At 42.8% G+C, this 20,576-nt stretch overlaps 1 protein-coding gene across 4 annotated transcripts; it reads left to right on the forward strand.

The window, feature by feature from the left end:
- Window positions 1-279: 279 nt before the first annotated feature.
- On the forward strand, window positions 280-19,019 carry LOC118414283 (protein mono-ADP-ribosyltransferase PARP14-like). 4 transcript variants are annotated; one of them, XM_035818215.1, is made up of 23 exons: window positions 280-855; window positions 6,529-6,704; window positions 7,191-7,371; window positions 7,674-7,847; window positions 8,497-8,760; window positions 8,915-9,151; window positions 9,425-11,218; window positions 11,351-11,526; window positions 11,725-12,201; window positions 12,409-12,648; window positions 12,784-13,005; window positions 13,191-13,326; window positions 13,827-13,979; window positions 14,102-14,167; window positions 14,555-14,731; window positions 15,133-15,342; window positions 15,664-15,890; window positions 16,173-16,283; window positions 16,433-16,576; window positions 16,916-17,048; window positions 17,210-17,346; window positions 17,713-17,887; window positions 18,054-19,019. In XM_035818215.1, exons 1-23 carry the CDS (start codon window positions 669-671, stop codon window positions 18,341-18,343), a joined length of 6,087 nt encoding a protein of 2,028 aa, XP_035674108.1. In that variant the 5' UTR covers window positions 280-668; the 3' UTR covers window positions 18,344-19,019. The 4 variants fall into 4 exon arrangements, with proteins under 4 accessions (XP_035674108.1, XP_035674110.1, XP_035674109.1 ...); XM_035818217.1 differs by lacking the exon at window positions 280-855 and adding an exon at window positions 2,489-2,708; XM_035818216.1 differs by lacking the exon at window positions 280-855 and adding an exon at window positions 2,777-3,122.
- The last annotated feature ends 1,557 nt before the right edge of the window (window positions 19,020-20,576 follow it).

Below are 20,576 nucleotides of genomic sequence, written 5' to 3' on the forward strand. Positions count from 1 at the left end.
GGAACAAATAACGTTATAGATATATTGATATATTGATATATATATAAACAAAACTGTGTTTCTCTTCAAGCCTTCGGTACCTAACTCTGCCGACACGCAGTCTGAGTAGATTAAGTAATTTGTGTTGTCCTCTGTATCTCTGTTGTGATCTGTCACAGATCGGGCCAAAAGTCAGAGTTCACGCTAAACCCAGTAAACATCATGTTTAAATAGTGCTATAAATCTGGCTTTAACGACCGCTCGGAGCCGGGCAGCCCACATCGATCCCGGTAATATCTATAGCCGCACATTTCAGTCGGCCCACCTGAGGCCGTGAGTCGCGGCGAGGAGCCCAGGTGCAATAGGAAGATTTCTAATCCTCTGGAAAATGACTTCATCTAACCGTATTAAACCGACCCACCCCGGGGTGAAACAGTTAACCATAGCGTACGTGTATTATTTATGGAGAACGCGACATTGGAATTCCCACCACGCCTAGCCAGGGACGTTTCCTCGCGCTGCGGTTTCACGGCTGCACTTTCACCTTTCTGGGTCATTGGCCAATCAAGACAGTCGACGCTTGATACACCTTAGGCAGAGGTAATGGACGCATGGAAGCCCGCGAGTTTTGTCGGAGATTACCTCCTGCGTTCCTTAAGTATTAGGTCACCAATCGCTCCCCTTCCGCGATGGAAGTCCTGAAGGACAGGACAATAGTCGCCAATGGGATCCCACCAGGACTGGACCCAGGTTTTATCTCTGACACGTTGAAAGCTTATTTTGAGAACCGATCTTTGTCTGGCGGTGGGCCGGTGAAAAGTGTAGAGCTCCAGCGAGAAGCGGGTAGACTGTTGGTTCGCTTTAAGGACCCGGGCGGTAAGTGTTTTAAAAATGTTTTCCTCTCTTTTTAAGCTAGTGTTAAAGTAGATGAACTATGAAGAACCTTTTTCGTGAACGATTTAGAATGAGATTATATTGCGACTTCGGAAGGCAGGTAGAAGAATCGGTAAGGTTTAGCGTTTGTATTGATGTCGTCCAACGGTACCTCCGAGTTACAGCTAAGGTTGCATGGTTGCCGACAAAATAACTGCCTATGGCGCAGTTCTCAAGTCAGTTCCATCTTACACTAACCTGTTGTGTATGTAGACCAACATAGATCTTAAGAGACAACAGGGACCTGTACTGTAGGGAAGGAAATGCCGAGTCAATGAGTATACTAGTAGGAATTGTCGGCGATAGCTATCTCAACTCTCATGAGAAAACTGTTGTGCTGGGGCTGACTGTTTACAGTCTGATCAACAGGTGGTTGGTTGGTTTCCTGGCCGTCTTTCGGACCAGATGTTCTACTTACGTCGGTTTCACTTCAGAATACAGTTGTAGTCGCATTGCAGTGACGCTCGGTACATGTACGCGTACGTATGATATTTATCCACATGACTGACTGTGGACGACGTGCGACGTACTAGCCGGGTTTATTTACCGAAAATGATGGAGCTAACCTTAGGACAATTTTCAACACACCACATTGTGCATTTGAATGCCTTCTTATCTCAGTGTTCTTATCTAAAACACAGGCTGCCTCATTACACGCGTGACATTGAAAAGCTCGTAGTCATTGTCTGGGCCTCCCTTCAATTTGTTTTGCCCCGCCCCGCCCCACCTCACCGTTCCCTTCCAACCCCACCAGTTTCTGAAGATCTCTGAACAATTAGTCATCATTCGGTGTGACAAGAATCTGTATACTAGGTAAAGAGGACCAACAACAGCGCCAAATTGTGGAGTCGGTGTATTTCACCACCTATCTGATATCGTGGAACGCGTACTGTCCATTGTTAATAAGGCGGTGGCCACGAGTAGATCTCTGAGTTTCATGTGACATAAAAACGGTTCTCTTTTCACGTTTTTGTGTAGAGGTAGGAACGGCACAGCCCACCTAGGCTGTGTGTATTATATCAGATGACTGGGGGAATCCTAAAAGCCAACGGTCATTTTGATAAGCCCCTGACTTTTGTTCAGAGTGTTTAGGTGGTATAGATAAGGGTGGATAGGGGCCAGCCGAGGACAATGGAAACGGCAAGGAATAGGCGATATAAGGGCTGACGTTACCAGTCTTGCATGCCGGTCCATTTCATAGCAGTGAGGTTATCTTTTAACGTGTGCCAAAACCGCTGTTCCGCTAAATCGGCGGAAGTGCGTGACCGTTGACGTGAACATATGGTTCTGCCAATGCCATGATCACCGTTTTGGGTTTCGAAGTGCCCCTACCCTTGACCAAGGACGAAGTTTTTTTGTTGTGCACAGAATTACATGTGACACCGATAATTAGACTTAACGCTACAGCAGGCCTGGGGAATGCTGACAAGCCGACTGTGCTTTATAATCACAGGTTGACTTGTACTATGATAGGTACGAACTCTGACCTATACGATTATATCGTTAGCTATCACACATCATGTGATGTTGTTTATTTACGAATGCACAGGTAGTTGCCCGCCCCTATCAGACAATATTCACAGTGGGTGACCTAATTAAGATATGATGGGTAGTTTGGAAGGTCTCTGGGGCCCCAAACCTCAATTTCATTTAAGACGGCAGACCACAGTACACTTAACAATCACTTATTTTCTTTTGTCAAACAAAGTGATGATGAACGTATAATTATCTAGTAACCACTTTGGCCAATTCAAATCAGACTGCGGATTGGAAGGCTGCTGGGGTGCAGTGTGACTGTGAGTGAAAGAACTTTACCTTATCATCTTCTGAATAAGAGTTGTAAAATGATTTTATCGGCTTTATCTCGTTAAAAGCATGTGTAAAAATTAGCCCTTGTCATGTTCTGTCAGTTGGACGTTAATTCTGCCTACAGCTAGCGTTAGTATTCATGTCATCACCAGGGCCGGGCCCGGCACCAAGTTGACAGCCCAGTCCGGTCACCTCGCCTTATTAGCATGTCACTTTGAGTTTTGTTTGAATGGCTCAGTTGGGGTAGAAAAACCTGAGGCACAAATGACGAGTCTGACTTCTGTGGTCCAGAGCAGGCGGCTTGCCCTGTTCTGACGACACGAGGGTACGGCGGACACTTGTTTACACCTACAGGGTGGGAGGATACTTGCCATAGCCGATGTTTAGTCAACTGTTGGGAGGTAAGCTTGGCGGAGTGGAAACCTTTCTTTGTTCTTGTAATCACAATCGTACATTATGTAGGCGGGGATCAAAGGGGTCTACACTATCCAGCCTTGGTACTTTCTAGTTTAACGTAGCTGACATAATAAGGACATTGATATTCTGACGACCTTTGTTTTTGCGGGTTTCCATTTAGAAGCTTTTGTGTGCACAGAAGTACTTGGAGTAGAAGTGACGTGTTTACCTTTCCCATCATGCCCCACCCTCCCCATTGTGAATGTTTCCATGACCTTAACGTGGTATAAATGGTTTCATTGTATGTACATACTGCGTACATACTGGTGTTTGTGAAATGACTTCACTGTCACATCGTTATTCACTGATGCCCGATGCTCTTGCAATTTGCACTGACATATGTACACCAACTCGAATACTTGCTGTGTAAACGTTATATCAGGGTCAAGCCATGACATACAAATGTTTGTATGCCAAGAATGTCCCGTTTGAAATACCTACATAGATAGCAATCTAACGTTACTGGTAACTATTGAGATGGTTCCATTTTTTGTCCCACTTTTTTAGTAGTCAGGAAAACACAGCTGTGACAGCATTCTGAAAACATGATGCTCCTCCCAATATCTGCTTGAAGATAATACAGATTAATCAGGTACTATCCAGGGTGCCCAGTGGCAAGCACTATATGTTTCTATACTCATCAAGATTGTATATTCTTGCTACCACAAACGACCATCATACACATCCACATACATAATCAACACACACTACAGGCCATTCACATATAACACAAACATGTACGTGCGCACGCAATCAAACACACACACAATCACACAGGGCTTTCCTTGGGGTGGGGCCAGTTGTTTTATCCATTTTGTTGGTGTAGCCAGTGTCCTGTGCCTGTTGTTGGGGCCAGGCCAGTGACACTACATAGAATTCAATGTCAGCTTCCCCTAATGTCAACTTGTTTGGGACCATCTCTAGGGCGGTGTGTAGTGAATACTAAAACTGACCATAGCACAAGTTTCTCCATGAAGCTACAGTATGTTTGGCTTTAAAAAAGATCAAACATTAACACGAAATTTTACCTCTTTCACATTATATATTTTTTTAAATAGTAGTGTTGTACCTCCTCCTGCTAAAACTCTGTTCGGTATTGGTATAATTTCCCATGAATTGTGTAAGAATGTTACACACAATTGTTTGTCCTGTCTGGTACATATGATCCTGACTCATCTTCCCAAAGGTGTGTTCCTTTGACTGCATTTCCATCAGGTGATTCAAGCTTCTGTCCACCTCCTTTCTTCCGGTCTGGTCCTTTCTTTCTTTTTCTTTAAATTCCGTCTCTGTCTGCACTGCATGGTGCCAGTTGTCCACAACAAATTAACTTGTAGACAGGACTTATATGACCCGCATAACATAGCCCAAGCACATGGTAACGTGCAGACAACAAGCAATGCAAGCTGTCCAGACGTCCCCCCAGGCTTAAACTGGGACTATATTGTGGTCTTTATGCTAAACATAAAAGAGGTCCATATCCAGGTGTTTTCTCTGGCTGTTGCAAGACTACATGTATAACACAAATGCTGTGAACTAGAGGTGGGCACCAGCAACTTTTATGCCTCGCTATCGTCTAGTCTGTATGAGTCCTTATGTGCTGTAGCAAACATCATGTAATTACCTGATTCTGTATTCACACTGGGAGTAATGGGTGTCAATCATTCACTCTGGGAACTTTCACTCAGACAAGTGTAGATGGACTGTGGTTTTCAGTCAAAAGCCTCACAGGAATGTTGGAAAGCCTTTTCAGCTCTTCACTCAAGAATAGTAACATGCCCGTAGCCAGGATTTTGGTTGGGGGGGTTCTTTTTAGTACTTGTGGGACCATCGAGCGCCGCAGGCGCGAGACTCACGCCGAAGGCGTGAGCTGCGTAGGGGGGTCCGGGGGCATGCTCCCCCGGAAAATTTTTTAAAATATTGACCCTCTGAAACCCCATTTCCTGCATTTTGACGGCCAAAATTTGCTGGCTAAGTTTAATGGAATTTCTATCAAAATACACAAGGCTTTTGGCATAAGTCTTTGAGGCAGTTATTTTCACCATGTCTGACACCAAAGGCGCGAGGCGTCGCAATGGACTGAATGGAGGTCCGGGGAAATTTTGAAATCTGGACCCTCTGAAAAGCCATTTCCTGCACTTTCTTGGGCAAATTTTGCTGATAGACTCACTAAGATTGAATGAAATGTCTATAAGCAAAAAATGGAAATCAGTCATGCCTTTGAAAAAAATTCTTGGACATGAAAAAGTGGACCTTCATGCATGAAAAAGCGGACCTTTTCAGCGTGTGGGGGGGTTCTTCCGAACCCCCCGAACCCCCCCTGGCTACGGGCATGAGTAATGTTATAAAGTTAAATCTAAAGAGATACCAGTAGTTTTGCTCATAATAGAATTCATATAATTGGTTTATCTTTAAGTGTGCAGAATTCTATGTAGTATATCAGACCACCTGTTAATGCAAGTCTGTCATTGTTGTATTTGTAAGATTCCATGACCTATCAAAAGGTCACTCCCAGAGGGAAAAGACGTTGTAGCTGTAGGGAAACGTCATTGCAACTGTCCAATTGAAGAACTATACTTCTAACAAGTTAGTGTTGTGTATTTCAGACCACCTGTTAATGCAGGCATATCTTTGTACGTGGAGCTGTATTTGTGTACATTTCACATCTCTTGTCACCAAGTTTTAAATGAGGTCAAAGCAGCCATAATCTACTGCTTAAGCCTGAAGAATAGTGCATACACCTTCTGTATTCAGGCGTAGATCCCCGTAAACATTCACTAAATATTTGAGGTTGTACAGCCTGTCAAAGGTCACTTCCAGATAAACACACCAATGTCAGGTCGTGGAAGGTTACGTTAAAACGCATGGCTTAGATATTCAACACCAATCCCCTGGCCTGGTAGAACATACAAGGTTTGGCAGTTAAAAGTGTAACATTTTCTTATCTTGAATAAATCATGAGCCCCAGGGTGTACTTAAGCCAGAAGTGAGAGGTTATTGTTGGCCATTCCTGACAAGCCAGCCATGCACTGTAAAGTAAGACATGATTAAAAGGCAGGTATTATCTATCCTCTTGTCACAAAGAACCATAGGATTAAGATGATTAGCTTAACATTTCAGTGTGAGACCGACAATGTTAAAAGAAATGTGTCAGGTAGAAACCTTATGCAGTTGAGTACATTTGAGAGTTTCGATTTTCACAGTTCAATGCCACCTGTTCATAACATCTAATTTACCCATAAAGTAGATCCTGCAGCAAGTGATCTGGCATGTCACACGGGTTATAACTTAATACATGGGGGCCATGTTGGTTCTGTGGTGGACTACATTTTCTGCTCTTCCTTCTGTGTTAAGCTGCAGCCAATGTTCTGACCAGGCGAAAGCACAGGGTGTACCTGGACAAGAAGAAGGCGGTGGTGTGTACAACCCTGACTGTCACACCGTTGGAAGAGCCTGTCACCAGCCAATCCCTTCTCTTGTCAAGGCCCAAAGCAGGAACAGACCAACGTACCAAAAGAGATGGAGAAGTGGTGAGACTTTCTAGTACCAAAGTTTATTGACCACCTGTTCTTAGACTAAGTTAGAGATGATCTGTATAAATCTGAAGATATGCTATATATTGAAATTTTGCTGGTGACTATATCTTTATTTATTGGGGGAGGTTGACCTTTCCCACAAAATCATAACACCACAAATTGAGTTTTGAATTACTTTGGTTCTACAGAATTGTTGCAAACCTCAAGCAGTTCCAGAACTGCTCTTTCCCTCCTACCAGGAAATAAAGGCACGCAAAAGTTAATGCATATACAGTACATTTATTTGTATTCAGCATGAGCATCACTGCAGAAAAATCAAAAGACAAAATTTAAATTGTCACAATGACTTAATGTAAGAAAACATTATCATTCCAGTTGTACCATTTATGAATGTGACTGATCTGCTTTATACTGTAAGTTTACAAGTTTAGAATATGTGTAACATAAATTTACAAATGTTCTTGCATGATTATATTCCAGACTGTGAACAGAGGTGAGCAAGATTCAAAATCACCTGGAGCAGGATCTGCCAACCCTTCAAAGTCAACTGCATCTTCTAAATGTCTGTCCAACAACATCTCAGAGGTTACAGTTAACGGAGAAGGAGAGAGCAAAGAGTCTTCCACCATGCCATCCTTTATCCCTGGGGGGAGTTCAAGTGGTATGTATTGACTGATGTACATTTTTGTAACAGTCGGTGTGTTGGTGCAGTAAACCGGGAAACCTTGATATGCTGCATATTTGTAAAACATCCTTGACTATTCCTTCAAGTTGATAGCTTGCAATTGCTTGACTGAAGTAAATTGTTTTTGGAAATACTACAATAATGATAATACGATTATTATAATTTGGTTTTCAACATAATTTACAGCATGGTCAAATAGATGGTAGGTTGCCAGACAATTTTAAATCAAGTGGGCAACCGTTTCACATTCTAACTAGCAGCAATACGTTTGTGTTCAGACGAGACTGACGAGGAGGTGCAGGGTATCATAGAGGTCGACAACATCAGCCCCAAAACATCTGATGACACACTGCAGCTGTACTTCGAGAACAAAAGAAGGTCAGGGGGAGGGGAGATTCTCAAGTTTGAAAGGAAAGGCGACACTGCACTCATCGCTTTCGAGAATGAAGGAGGTAGGTCCACACTGGTTCGGGTGGCGCCTGTCACACAGTGCTGTATGAAAGAGCAATAACAGGAAGGATTTTTTAATGCTGGTGGCATCTTATCTCCAATCTTTGCTTAACGTGACTTGGCCAGTGAACCCAAATTAAGTAGTCATTTCAAACCCCTGAGGCTTAAGCACACCTCTTGCCACTTCAAATTAATGTCAGTGAGCAAACAGCTTTGATGTGACAAACAAAAGTTACTGCACGTCACACTGTTTTGAATCATACTTAATAGTCAGGGAGTGACACTTCAATCTGAGGCAAAAACTCCCCATGATGGGGAGAAAAGTAAGCACTAGATGAAACTAATAGAAAGTCTCATTGGCCACTTCCATGCTACTGACTTTCATAACACATGAATACATTACTAAACACACGACAATGCCTGCATTATGTTTGTACTTATTGTATAAGTATAGTGTTCTGGCTTTTTCATTTGTCTACACAAAATGCTTTCCTGACTTCTTTACATGAAATTCAATCATTTTGTAACCCTTCATTGAAGGTTTTGTAATAACGAATATCATATTCCTTCTTAACTGTGTGTTATAAATTGAACACACAAATACAAACAATTGATAATCAAAACTTGAATTTCAATCTCATCTCTCCACAGTTGTGAAGAGTGTGATTGCACGAGGTCCTCATCTGCTGGATGAGTTTGTGCTGACAGTCAAGTCTGTGAGTCTGAAACAGAAAGGGCAGCATCGCAACCTCCCGATGGACACCAACCGTGTGCTGCTGCGTGGGGTGAAGGACACCACCACGGAGGAGACCCTCCGGCTGTATGTGGAGAACAGGAGCGGTGCAGAGGAGGACATTGTGTTCCTGTATGCTGAAGAACCGGGGGTTGTGTTGGTCACCTTCTTTGAACACATAGGTTTGTACTCACTCATTCATCTATCATTGAGCCATGTTATAAACTTCTTACATACAAAATGTAGACAGTTTAGTCCTGCAGTCAATGTACAAAGCAAGGGAAAATGTTTGGTTTATGATTAGCAATGCAGTCCATTTTTTGAATGTGTTCACAGACTTGGATCGTTTCATCGGGAGATGTAGTCAGAGGCAGTTGGACGGTGCAGATGTCAAGGCTGCGAGACTACCTGTGGCAGACTGCATCAAGGTTTCCAACCTGCCTCCTGATGTGTCCACCGATGCACTCACGCTTCACTTTGAGAACAAACGGCGTAGTGGTGGGGGCTATGTTCTGGCAGTGGACCTTCTTGCTGCGGACAACTCTGCCATCATTCATTTTGAAGACTATTGTGGTTAGTTTTTGTCTAAAATTCACTCTAATTCTTACATTCTTCAAATAAAATCCTTTGTAATGTTAGCTACTGGGATAATATTTCCTCTCCAAGCAACTGAACATACATGTAGGCATGATGACTGGACAGATGTTTGTAGCAAACTATACAGTCCTTTTTGCATTTTTCTTCTAAATGGCCAATTGTTGGATTTATGATTTTGGAAATCAGTTTACAATTACTGCATTTCTTTGCGTTTCTAAAATGTTGATGTATTCTCTGTTTGCTTTACAGTTGTGGAAACAGTTGTCAGCCAGTCCCACACATTGAACAGTAAGCAGTTGAATGTAGAACGGTACTTTCCGCAACTCGGCAGAGCAACGAGGGTGAAAGCTGTTACCTTGTCCATTCCTAAACCAGTAACCTGCCCCGTAGATGACCACGTGATGAGGTTTGTCATGTCGAACCAACAATACCAAGACCGTCTGAATGAAAGCTTGGAGAGGGAGCAGGCACGGCTGCAGTGGCCCGTGGAAGGGGACCTATCTCTCACAAAAATCATCTGTACAGCATCGGAAGAGACCCAGTCTGCCGCACCCATCACACGGGACTGGGATGTCAAAGTCCAGACAGCTTTGAAATCCTTCCTTGAAGCATTTGAGTTTCGGAAGGTTCTTGTCCAGGGAAACCTGTGGAAGTCTGTGACAACAAGAGTAGCCAACCTTTTACTCCCTCCCTCAGACAAGGTTGTGATTGAGGATGATCCCACCAACCATGCTTTGCTGATTTCTGGACTGTCCAAGGAAGTGCATGACGTGGAAAGTAAAATCACAGAGGTGGTCAAACAGGTAGAGGAAGACGCAAAGAATGGAAGGCGGGTTGTGACAGAGAAACTGGCAATGACTCCAGCAAGGATAAAAATCATGATCATGGGAAATTTCTTCCAGTTACTAAGAGATTCCTTCCCCTCATTGAAAGTAGCTGTGGATGCAAACAGCAATGAGATCACACTAAAGGGATTTGTTCATGATATCGACATTGTCAAAGTGCAAATGTACGAAATGCTTGAAAACCTTGTGCAACGTTCCTACAAGCCCACGCAAAACATCGAAGAGTTTCTGCAGGATGCCAACGCTTCACAGTTTGTGCATAACTGCATTGGAAAGGACGGCTTGACAGCGGTCTATGCAGTTGAGAACAAGGAAGTGGTTGTGTCAGGTGTGTCTGACAATGACGCTAAGAAGGCACTGGACATTTTACAGAACACCGTTGCTGAACACAATATCCCAGTTGATGAGCTTAGCAAGAGTGCATTAGGTACCGCTGCATGGCAAGAGTTTGTTAAAGGCATCCAAGACAACATGGTGGTCAGGATTCAAGAAGACGACCAGAATGGCCTGGTGACACTGAGAATGGTGGGAGCTGTCGAGTTTCTTCCCGAGGTTGTAGATCAGGTTGAGTCTTTTTTGCAGACAAATACAGTAGTGGACACTTTTCTCACTATGGAGAATGGACGTGCAAGATTTCTGAAAGAAAACTGTGTTGGTGAACTCAGAGATATAGAGAGAGATCTGAAGCAAATGTCTGTTAACATTTCCAGAGAAACGAGAGGGATCGAGAGTGGGTTCTGCGTTGAAGGTACAGAAGAAGGGGTGAAGAGAGCAGTGGAGAAACTAAAAGAGCTTGGGGAGGGCATCTTAAGTTGCCAGCTGCCAGTGGAGAAGCCAGGCATGCCTGCATACTTTACTGAAGGAGGAGGAAGAGAGTTCTTGTCTGTTGTTGAATATATGCATCACTGCAAAATTGATCTGATAACACCTTTGGATGAGGCATTGTCAAAGAGCAATGTTGATTCACTATCAAGCACGGACTCCCCCATACCGATTGATACAAAGAGGGGAGGTACAGGCTCAATACCAGAATTGCAGATGCCGGTAGAAGAGATTTCCCATGTAGCCATGGACAATGGTACAAGGCTTGTTGTCTGCAAGGGAGACATCACCAGGCACCCTGTCAATGTCATGATCACACCAGCAAATCCCAAACTGGAGCTGTCCGGAGCCCTGGGGGAAGCCATTAGAATATTAGGTAAATATGATATATTCTCTTTAATACTCTACATCATGCTTCTTTGTCTTTCATCAAACAGTATCATTTTGTCTTTTATAGATTTAAGTGAGCAGCACAATGTTATCAATCATTTGTAAAATGTAAACTTAGGTGGGGATCGCATCCAACGTGAGTGCAGGGAATACATCAGAAGTAACGGAGCCTTGTCGGAAGGACAGGTTGTGGAGACATCCTCTGGTAACCTCCCCTGTAAACATGTACTGCATGCCGTGGTGCCACGGTGGCCTCATTCTATGGACAAGGTCACAACAGAGGACGCCACATCGGTAAGTCTTGGTAGCCTGCAGTGATTGCGATTGTGGTTTTGCTCTCGGTCACTCCATTGACAGTAGAGGAAGATATTTAAAAAACAGATAATATCCTCATTACCTGTAGATGATTATGACTTGTGCTTTGCTAAATCACCTGCTGGTGTATGGCATAAATGATGTAAACTTGTACCTAATCAATTGATTCTTCAATAGGAGGAGACCCAACTGTTTGAACTGGTTCTCCATGCACTGGAGCTGTCAGAAGAGCTGAGGCCACAGAATGTTGCTTTGCCGCCCATCGGAGCTGGGTCCTTCGGCTTCCCAACAGAAATCAGTGCCAGGGGCGTGACAGATGCTGCCGTAGAGTTCTGCCTTCAGAACAACCACACAAGTATCCAGGAAATAAGGTTCATCAGTATCAACTCCTTGGAAGTGGCAGCGTTTCATAAGGCCTTGGTCGCCACGTTTGGTGATAGAGTAGAGATGATTCCCACCACGAGGAAAGCAGCAGCAGCTCAAGAGGAGCCAAAGAAGGCAACAGGGCCCCCAGGACCCCCTAAGGCAGGTACAAGGAAGAAGAAGCAGATAATAGAGGAAGATCTTGACTTGCCAGATGTGACAGCAGGCGCCCTGACAACTCCTCAGGGCCTGAAGATTACTTTGGTAAAGGGGAGCATCGCTAAGCAAATGGTAGGACACTACTTCAGTTTGAACAGTATTGTCTTGATGCAGATACTTCTCTGACATTTTGCACATGCTTCTTTGCCTTGGATAAAATGTATGATTGAAATACTGAAAGACTACGGTAAAGATAAAAAAGAAGAGAGGACTTTTGAAACTTTGCAGTTAGGGTGTAGGAAAGTCACCCTTGATTATCATATCCATTCTTTTTTCCAGGTTAACATCATTGTCAACACAACACAGCCAGGTCTGAACCTGAATTCAGGCTCTGCATCCAAAAGCGTCCTGAAGGTTGCAGGTCCCCAGCTGCAGTCTCTGTGTTACCGTGCCAACACACATACAGGAGATGTGCCTGCAGGAGAGGTCATCATCACCGACCCAGCAAAGCTACCCTGCAAGCAGGTCTACCATGCTGTATGCACGCGCTATGATCGACTCACCGGGGGTGGAATTGAAGTATGTTCAACCATGCTTACCAGTTTCTCTTTACTTTAGATCTTATTCACAAACAAGTCTTTTGCTCTCTGAATTATCCAACTTCCAATGTTCCACACTTTCAGCTGATTGTTTTCATACTTTTCATATTTCTAGGATTTGAAAACTATCCTCTGGAGATGTCTTGAAGAAGCAGAGAAATCCAAGATGGAGTCCATTGCCTTTCCAGCCATTGGTACCGGCTCCTTAGACTTCCCTCGTGACCTGGTGGCAAAGGTCATGTTTGCAGAGGTTCTAGAGTTTGGCAAGGAAAACCTTGACTCTGGGGTCAAAGACATCCGGTTTGTGGTGTACAGCATGGACCAGGCAACAGTTCAGGTATGCCATCTTAATGCATGTATCCTTCTCTTATTTTCATAAACAATATGATTTTGAAAAAAGCAGGGAAAATCACCCTTTGATGCCAGAATCTGTCTTGTTGGCTAATTTTAGTACAAAATATTGGCTTTGACAATCATTGGGCGGTTGTCTGTATGAAGTGCTGATGTACAATTTCTCTGCAGGCCTTTGAGACAGAGCTGGAGCGCCAAGGCGGCACACTACAGTCAGGCTCAGAAGGCTCCCTCACCCCCGACAGGGACCTGTCTGCATCACCCAAGCCGTTCTCAAGCGTTCCGCACAAACTGCACCCGGAGGAAGGTTGATCTGATGTGATTTATTAAATTTGCACATATTAAAGTTGTTTACATGTCAATATACAAAGAACAATTTGAAAGGAAACGTGAACGGGGGAAAAGGCTTATTAGCCACAGTCGGTGGCTTATTAGGGCTCTATCGCCCTTAATACTGCAGTTGTAAATTAAAATTTATCAACTTGCAGTCATAACAAATCAGGTTGTGCATCAACAACAGTCTTCTGAGGTGAAGTCAATGCAGAAGGGGTGGTAGTAATAGCTGTCAGCTGCAGTTATTGATATGTGTGTGCCGCATACATTTTACACTGTGCCATGTTGGTTGCTACTTGCATGCAAGCACTGTTAATAATTGTGTTCAATATGGTGACGCACCTAACATGTTATTCTCTCATCTGGCGATGACCACCATGAATAATTCAAAGTTTTACAAATCAATCACAGCCATTCAGATTGTATTGAAGACTTCCGACAAATACAAGCCTCTGTGACATTTTCTTGTTCCAGCGGGCGTGTCCAGTGGTTCGTCTAGTCCACAACCGACGACAGACGAAGTCCAGATTGGACATGTCTGTCTCCATGTTCAGCATGGGAACATCGCCAAAGACAGGACAGATGCCATTGTGAACCCTACCAATGCTAAACTGGATTTCACCATGGGTAAGGAAGACTGGTATTGTCTTTGTGCCTGATGACAATGATATGTTGCAGGCCGATAAGATTCACTGCTGGCACTTTGAGTTCCCTCCAGTGTTTCACTACATGGTTCCTCTGTGTTGTAGGTGCTGTGCCAAGAGCTATCCTCAATGCTGGTGGCCATGCTGTATTGGCTGAGTGTCGCCAACTTGGTAAGTGGTTACAAGCTTTTCTATAGTATCTTATCTAATGTCCAATGTTGTCTTTCAGATATTTTTGAGAGATTCATTTGAAATTTACAGTCAACAAACATTGATGCATTTGAGGTCAATACAGCAAGAGATTATTAAGGTAATTGTAGTTTAAGAGCAGAAACTTCAAAACTGACATTTATTCAAGTATTTCTTGAGCTTATCATTCAAAAGAAATAGCTGCTTGATGTATTACTATACTTTTCTGATACAGGTACTGCAAAAGTCAATGATTTTGATGATAAGGAATAATTGCACAAATGTCTCTTGCCTGGTCTATGCTGTGTTTCAACAAACTGTGCCTAGTCCCAAAATGGCAAAATCAGATTATCCATTCCTTACCCACAGGGTCGTTACCCATCAGTGGTGTAGCCGTGACGGGGTCAGGAAACCTGCGCTGCAAGCACGTGATTCATGTGGCACCAGGCGATGACATCTACACTCTGAAGGAGCAGTTCAGGAACGTCTTACGTCTGGCCGAGGAGATGGAGCTGAAGTCCATCTCGTTTCCTGCACTGGGCACAGGTACACACATTACATTGTTCTTAGTTAAGAATTTTTGCACATATGGTTCAATTTCTTTTACTTTTGCAGGAATTTGATGGTGAGAAGAAAAGACAATAACAGAAATGTTGTGAAGATTACCATTTCAGCACCAAGGAAAGACACCATTGGTAATTCCATTCACAAAACAAAATCAATATCTTATGCTATATGAATGTCTCAATAGCACTTCAAAAAGACTTCATGCACTCTAATAGTCATCTGATCAAATGTTTTCACCATTGTATACCTTTTTTCACACTTTCCAAGCCTTACAAAGTGGATTTCATTTTTATATATTCTCATCATCATCAACTAGGAAATTGATATTAGTATATGCACTAATCACACACATGCATTGCCTTCTCCCTGAACTATTGCAGGTAGCACACGGATAGAGACAAGCCAAGCAGCATCTTGCATGGTGGAGGCCATTGACGAATTCGTCCACGAAGACAAGCCCAAGAATCTGGTTCTAGTCAGGGCTACCATCTCCAAAGAGGAAGTCATGGTTTGCTACCGCGATGCCATCTCTCAGTGGACTCCAGGACAGAGACAGCAAGGACAGCTTGCAGCACTGGAGAAAATAGCAAGTAGGTTTCACCAGGCCAGGTCCTTGGTACTGAATGGTGTTTCATGTTGTGAGTCGAACTGTAAGATTTGTGGGCTAAGAAGTAATTTTTTATTAGGAACATTACTTATTAGTATCTTAATGTATATATTAAGAACAATCATATAGCATAACTGTTTATTACATTTCTTAAACTTATAGACTGTCAAGGCTGACATGATTGATAAATATATTTCTACGTCCTACATGTATTACATTCAATTCACAAAACAAAGACATTTATGTAGACTATTTTATTCATTTGTGTAGAGTTCACATGGCATTTTACATTCTTGTCAATTAGATGCAGTAGCTGATCGCATGAAGAGGGTCATTAGATTTGACCCGAAGGAAGCTCCCCTGATTGTCTCAGTAGACGGGATAGTGCTGAAGGTATTTGCAGGAAAGAAAGCCCAGCTGGACACTGCTGTGAGGAAGATAGAGGACATGATGAGCAGGGAGTGTAAGGACCACATCATCACAGATCCATCTGTGGACAAGCTGTCCCTTTTGGACCAGGCTACAATTAAGGTAGAACTGGAACAATTGCCTTTTTTTTTTTAAATTGGCTTGTTTGCAACTTCTTTGTTATTGACCATCCCTATGTTTATGAAATTGAACTGCCTGTTGCACTTGAACTTCTGTTGATTTGAAATACATCAGTATGATGTATGAAACAAGCCTTGTTTGCCCGTTTGGGTTCAAAAATGTTAACTTTTATTCGTTCCTATACTTGTTATGTAATATCACAAAATAATGAAGACCAAAGACATTTACAAAAAGTACAACAAATTTTCTGCATGTTTCAATTAGGAGCTGGAGAAGCAGCATACGGTGGCGATAACCATCAATAGCAGTGACTCCAGCATCCGAGTACAAGGCAACGGAGGTGATGTCAGTGATGTGGTGACTGATATCTACAAGGTACACATATCACATCTCTATTGTGCCTGGGTTTACTCATGATTATTGACAATTCAAAAGCTCATCATGTTGTTTGATGAATGCTGTGGCATCACTTGACAAATTCAGCCATGTTTATAGTTTTTCAACAGTGTCTCTGGTTTTGGCAGGTTTTGAATGAGATCACAGTGAAGGAGTATAAGAGTCAGCAGGCTGAACTGATGTCTAGGGAGGTCCAGTGGTGTTACCTGGAGCAGGAGATGTACCAGCCTTACAGTCCTGACCTGAACGCTGTCCTGGAACAGGCCAAACGGGTATGTGCCTTATCATTACTACAGTTCTACATTGTAGTAGTTTCAAGCCACTGAAGCAAAGTTCCTCATTCTTCTAAAGATGACATCTGAATATCTTCATCAGTTTCCTTTTGTTTGCAACATGTTTGAAGGAATATGAAGTGATGGTATATTTTTTTCACTCTCTTCATGTATATTATAATATGTTGTTGAAGTAACATCATTTTCATAAGTCAAGGTATGATGGACAAGCAACAAGCATGTCCATAAATCATTGACCATCACGATCCAAACACATATGTCAAATGTGACAAATGCATGCACTTCACACACAGCCTTTTGACGTTTTTGTTTCTTTAGCATGGGAGGTCTTATGTTGACTTCACCAAGCCAGACACCCTGGAAGCTTGCCATGTGGACTTCATCAGGATGAAGGAGACCCGGATCCTGACAGGAGACACCAGACTCATCCTTAGGAAAGACACAAAGACGGGTACCGCAAATTTCTCTTCAATTGATATCCATTTCGATATAAATGTAATCAAGGACAATATACTTGACAACTATCTAAGTTGACACTTTGTTACTCTTATATCATTCATTGAATGAAGCATGTCAGTATGGCTGACTAGCAGTGACTGTCTAACCCTGCAGATCTGCCTGAGTTCTGGGACCCCCAGGGTGATGATGAGGTGAAGGTGGTGGAGCTGAGTGAGGGGAGTCTGGAGTTCCAGGAGACTTACATGTACTTCACCAAAACGATAGGAGACATGCTGTCTAAGGTTGTCAAGGTAACATCATTGTATTTTCTTTTCTTCATTGCTTGTAAGAAAATTCACACATTAGGGTGGGTCATTTCCTTTCATGATAAAGTGATAAAATGTTGTAACGTTAGGTGTTGATGGCTCTTATTCCTCTTAACCAGAGAGTGAATGAGATACACACACGTTCTACAGAATGACATGTATTAACTTTTAATTCCCCAACCTCAGAATGAAATACTGCCTCCTAGAGGCCAAGTACTCAAGTGCAGGACTACATTTGTGGGATATCTAGGAAAAGGTGCAATGCCATTGCAGATGATTTCTTTGATGGTTGGATTTTGGACTATATTTAAATGTAAGGGAGTGATGTAATTTGTCCTGTGCTTTCTACAGATTGAGCGTATCCAGAACCCAGCCCTGTGGCGACAGTACCAGGTGAAAAAGGAGAAGATGGACAGAACAAACAAGGCCGCCAATAATGAGAGACGTCTGTTTCATGGAACCTCCATTGGCTCCTGTTCCCACATCAACGCGCATGGCTTCAACAGGAGCTTTTGTGGAAAAAATGGTACCACATTTGGATATCTTTTCAACATAACCTAACCTTGTAGCTTATGCCATGTTTGTTATGTTATTTCATCTCTTCATGTTCATGTATTTCTAGAACTGGAACTATTAGTTCTTGTTTATACTATAGTGTTGTTTGTTTCATCTATTTTTCCTTTTTAATCCAGCTACCCTGTATGGCAATGGAGTATACTTTGCTGTAGAATCCAGCTTCTCAGCCAAGGACCAGTACTCCCTCCCAGCTACCAAGCACAACAAGCATGTGTACCTGGCCAGAGTCCTGGTGGGAGAGGCCACGATCGGCAGACAGGGCATGATTGTCCCTCCGCCTAAAGACCCTGTAAACAAGACCGTTCTGTATGACAGCGTCACCAACAATGTCAAAAACCCAAACATCTTTGTGATCTTCCATGACACACAGGCTTATCCTGAGTATCTGATAACATTTCGCAGTTAAGTCTATGATGCAGTGACATTCACTGGCATATGCCAAATAGTGCATTTTGTAGTTACTCAAGCAACTACACGAGTAGATATGGTTTTGGAATTTTCCCCAAATGATATCCAGTTGCTTGGAAAATTGTTGTTTGGCATATCTTATTATCTGGATGTCTAACCTTCATTGATATACACTATCATATTTCTTGTACAATAGATAACAGAATTGTTGCAATCTGTCTTAATGTCATAAATTACCTGGCTTAGCCAGAATTGTTGTCATTAGATAGTGATATTGCTAACTAGCACACAACAAATTCAGGAGATGTTGCATCGTCAAAAGCTTCTAGATATAGATTAGAAGAGGTAACACTACTGAGTTGCAGGATAAGTGGACAGTAAGGGCACTTTATATTTCGTATTGATTCTGTGATTGTCTGTCTGGGATTTTCTAAGAAGTTTGCTGCATGATGTGTAAACTGTCAGTTTTATTACTTCTATGTTATGTCAATAATTTGTACATCAAGCAATACATGATGTAGTTGTCGTTTAAGATTTTTTAATACAATATTTTTGTACAGAAATGGGTTATGACATTTTGGGTAGCAGTAGAGGCATGTTTGTAAGAAGGTCATTGCTACACCATATCAATATCATCTTCTAAGTCTAAGCTGCTTTCAATGAAGGCATTACTATTTTCGGGTTCGCTTAAAAGGCTGGGCTGTCTACCAGGCCAGGCTACCTGGCCTGTCTACCTGGCCTGGCTATCACGTCAGGCTACTCAGATCCCCCCATTCATACCCCCATCATGTGGCACTCAGCCAAAATAGCTGATTGACAGGCATAGTAATTGCTAATTTTCAACCCTGCCAGTGTCCACTGGCTGGACCCTTCCGGGAAAGTGTGTGGGAGGCCTTCCTTGCAGCTGTCAGGAACACATAATGTTTCAAGTACTGTACCAGTACTGTGTTCGGTAAATGCTTTAGGATGTTAGACCTAGAAAACAGAGGTCCTGGGTTCAAATCCTTTGACATGTCACAAAATCTGTTAACAGTACTTTCCACACTCCAACTTGTACATTAGGGGGTTGGAGAGATTATTGTCAGTGGAAGGAGAGGATTGGGCTCTGTCCTGGACACAAAAATTGTACAGTGGATAACAATCCACAGCCTCAAAAATGCTATGTGACTACTAAGATTGTATATGTCAACATGGTATACTAGCATAGAGAACAAGGAGGCACATGTAATTATACAGTACCCCCCTTGGTCAATACAAGTTTAGCTTTACAGTGAGCAAGTGATATAGACCCCATTCACACTCAGAAAAACGATTCGAATAAAACATGTTATCCGAATAAAACTACCCGATCCGAATAAAACTTAGCAGTATGAACGCTCCCAAATCACTTGGATTTCATCGATTCGAATCCCTCGCGATCCACCTCGGGGAGGTAGATAGAACTCCAGGAAGTGGATAAAACTGTGCCACGGGGAGTCTCGATTCGTACGATTCGGCAGTGTGAACGCGCAAGGGGATAGGATTCACTTTAAGTGGATAGGATGCAACTTATCAAAGGTGAGTTTGCTCAATTAGAAGTTTTTCTGCCAGTCCGAGTCTGAAAATGTTCAAAGCACAATGTTGTTCCACCAATCATGGCTTCGCTCCCGCTCCCAGATCGTTCTGTCTGCCGCTCTGGTGGCGTACATCTGCGCTGTACTACAGCTAGCCCAATATGCAGAAGACTTTGTCGGTGAAACCTTCTCGCAATCAAAGACCGTCGATTGCGTTCCCTTCTACGACTACAGAACATTCTCCAGAGGAACAACAGCATCAAAAATTGGTGGATTCCCGCCATTTTGAGCTGTAAGAAATGACGCTACCCTTTGACCTCAACCTAATATTTCATTTGGATAAGACTGAGGGCGCACTAATCGGATTGCCGTAGACGAGTGTGAACGCAATTTTGGATCGGATAGAATTTTTTTTATTCGGATAAATGTTTTATCCGAATCGTTTTTCTGAGTGTGAATGGGGTCTTATGCTCTCCCTTCTTGTTGCACAAGCTGAGATAGTTTCTGTTCTAGAAGATAGATATTCAATAAAGAAACAAATTTCTGTTGCTGGCAAGCCCATTCTTACACACACACACACACACACATTTACACACCCACAAACATACACAAACACAGTGCTGGTACTTGTGTTCCTGACATGCTGCAAGCAAGGCCTCCCAGACACATTCCCAAAGG

This window comes from Branchiostoma floridae, chromosome 4 (genome assembly GCF_000003815.2).
Source record: "Branchiostoma floridae strain S238N-H82 chromosome 4, Bfl_VNyyK, whole genome shotgun sequence".
Classification (NCBI taxonomy): Eukaryota; Metazoa; Chordata; class Leptocardii; order Amphioxiformes; family Branchiostomatidae; genus Branchiostoma; species Branchiostoma floridae.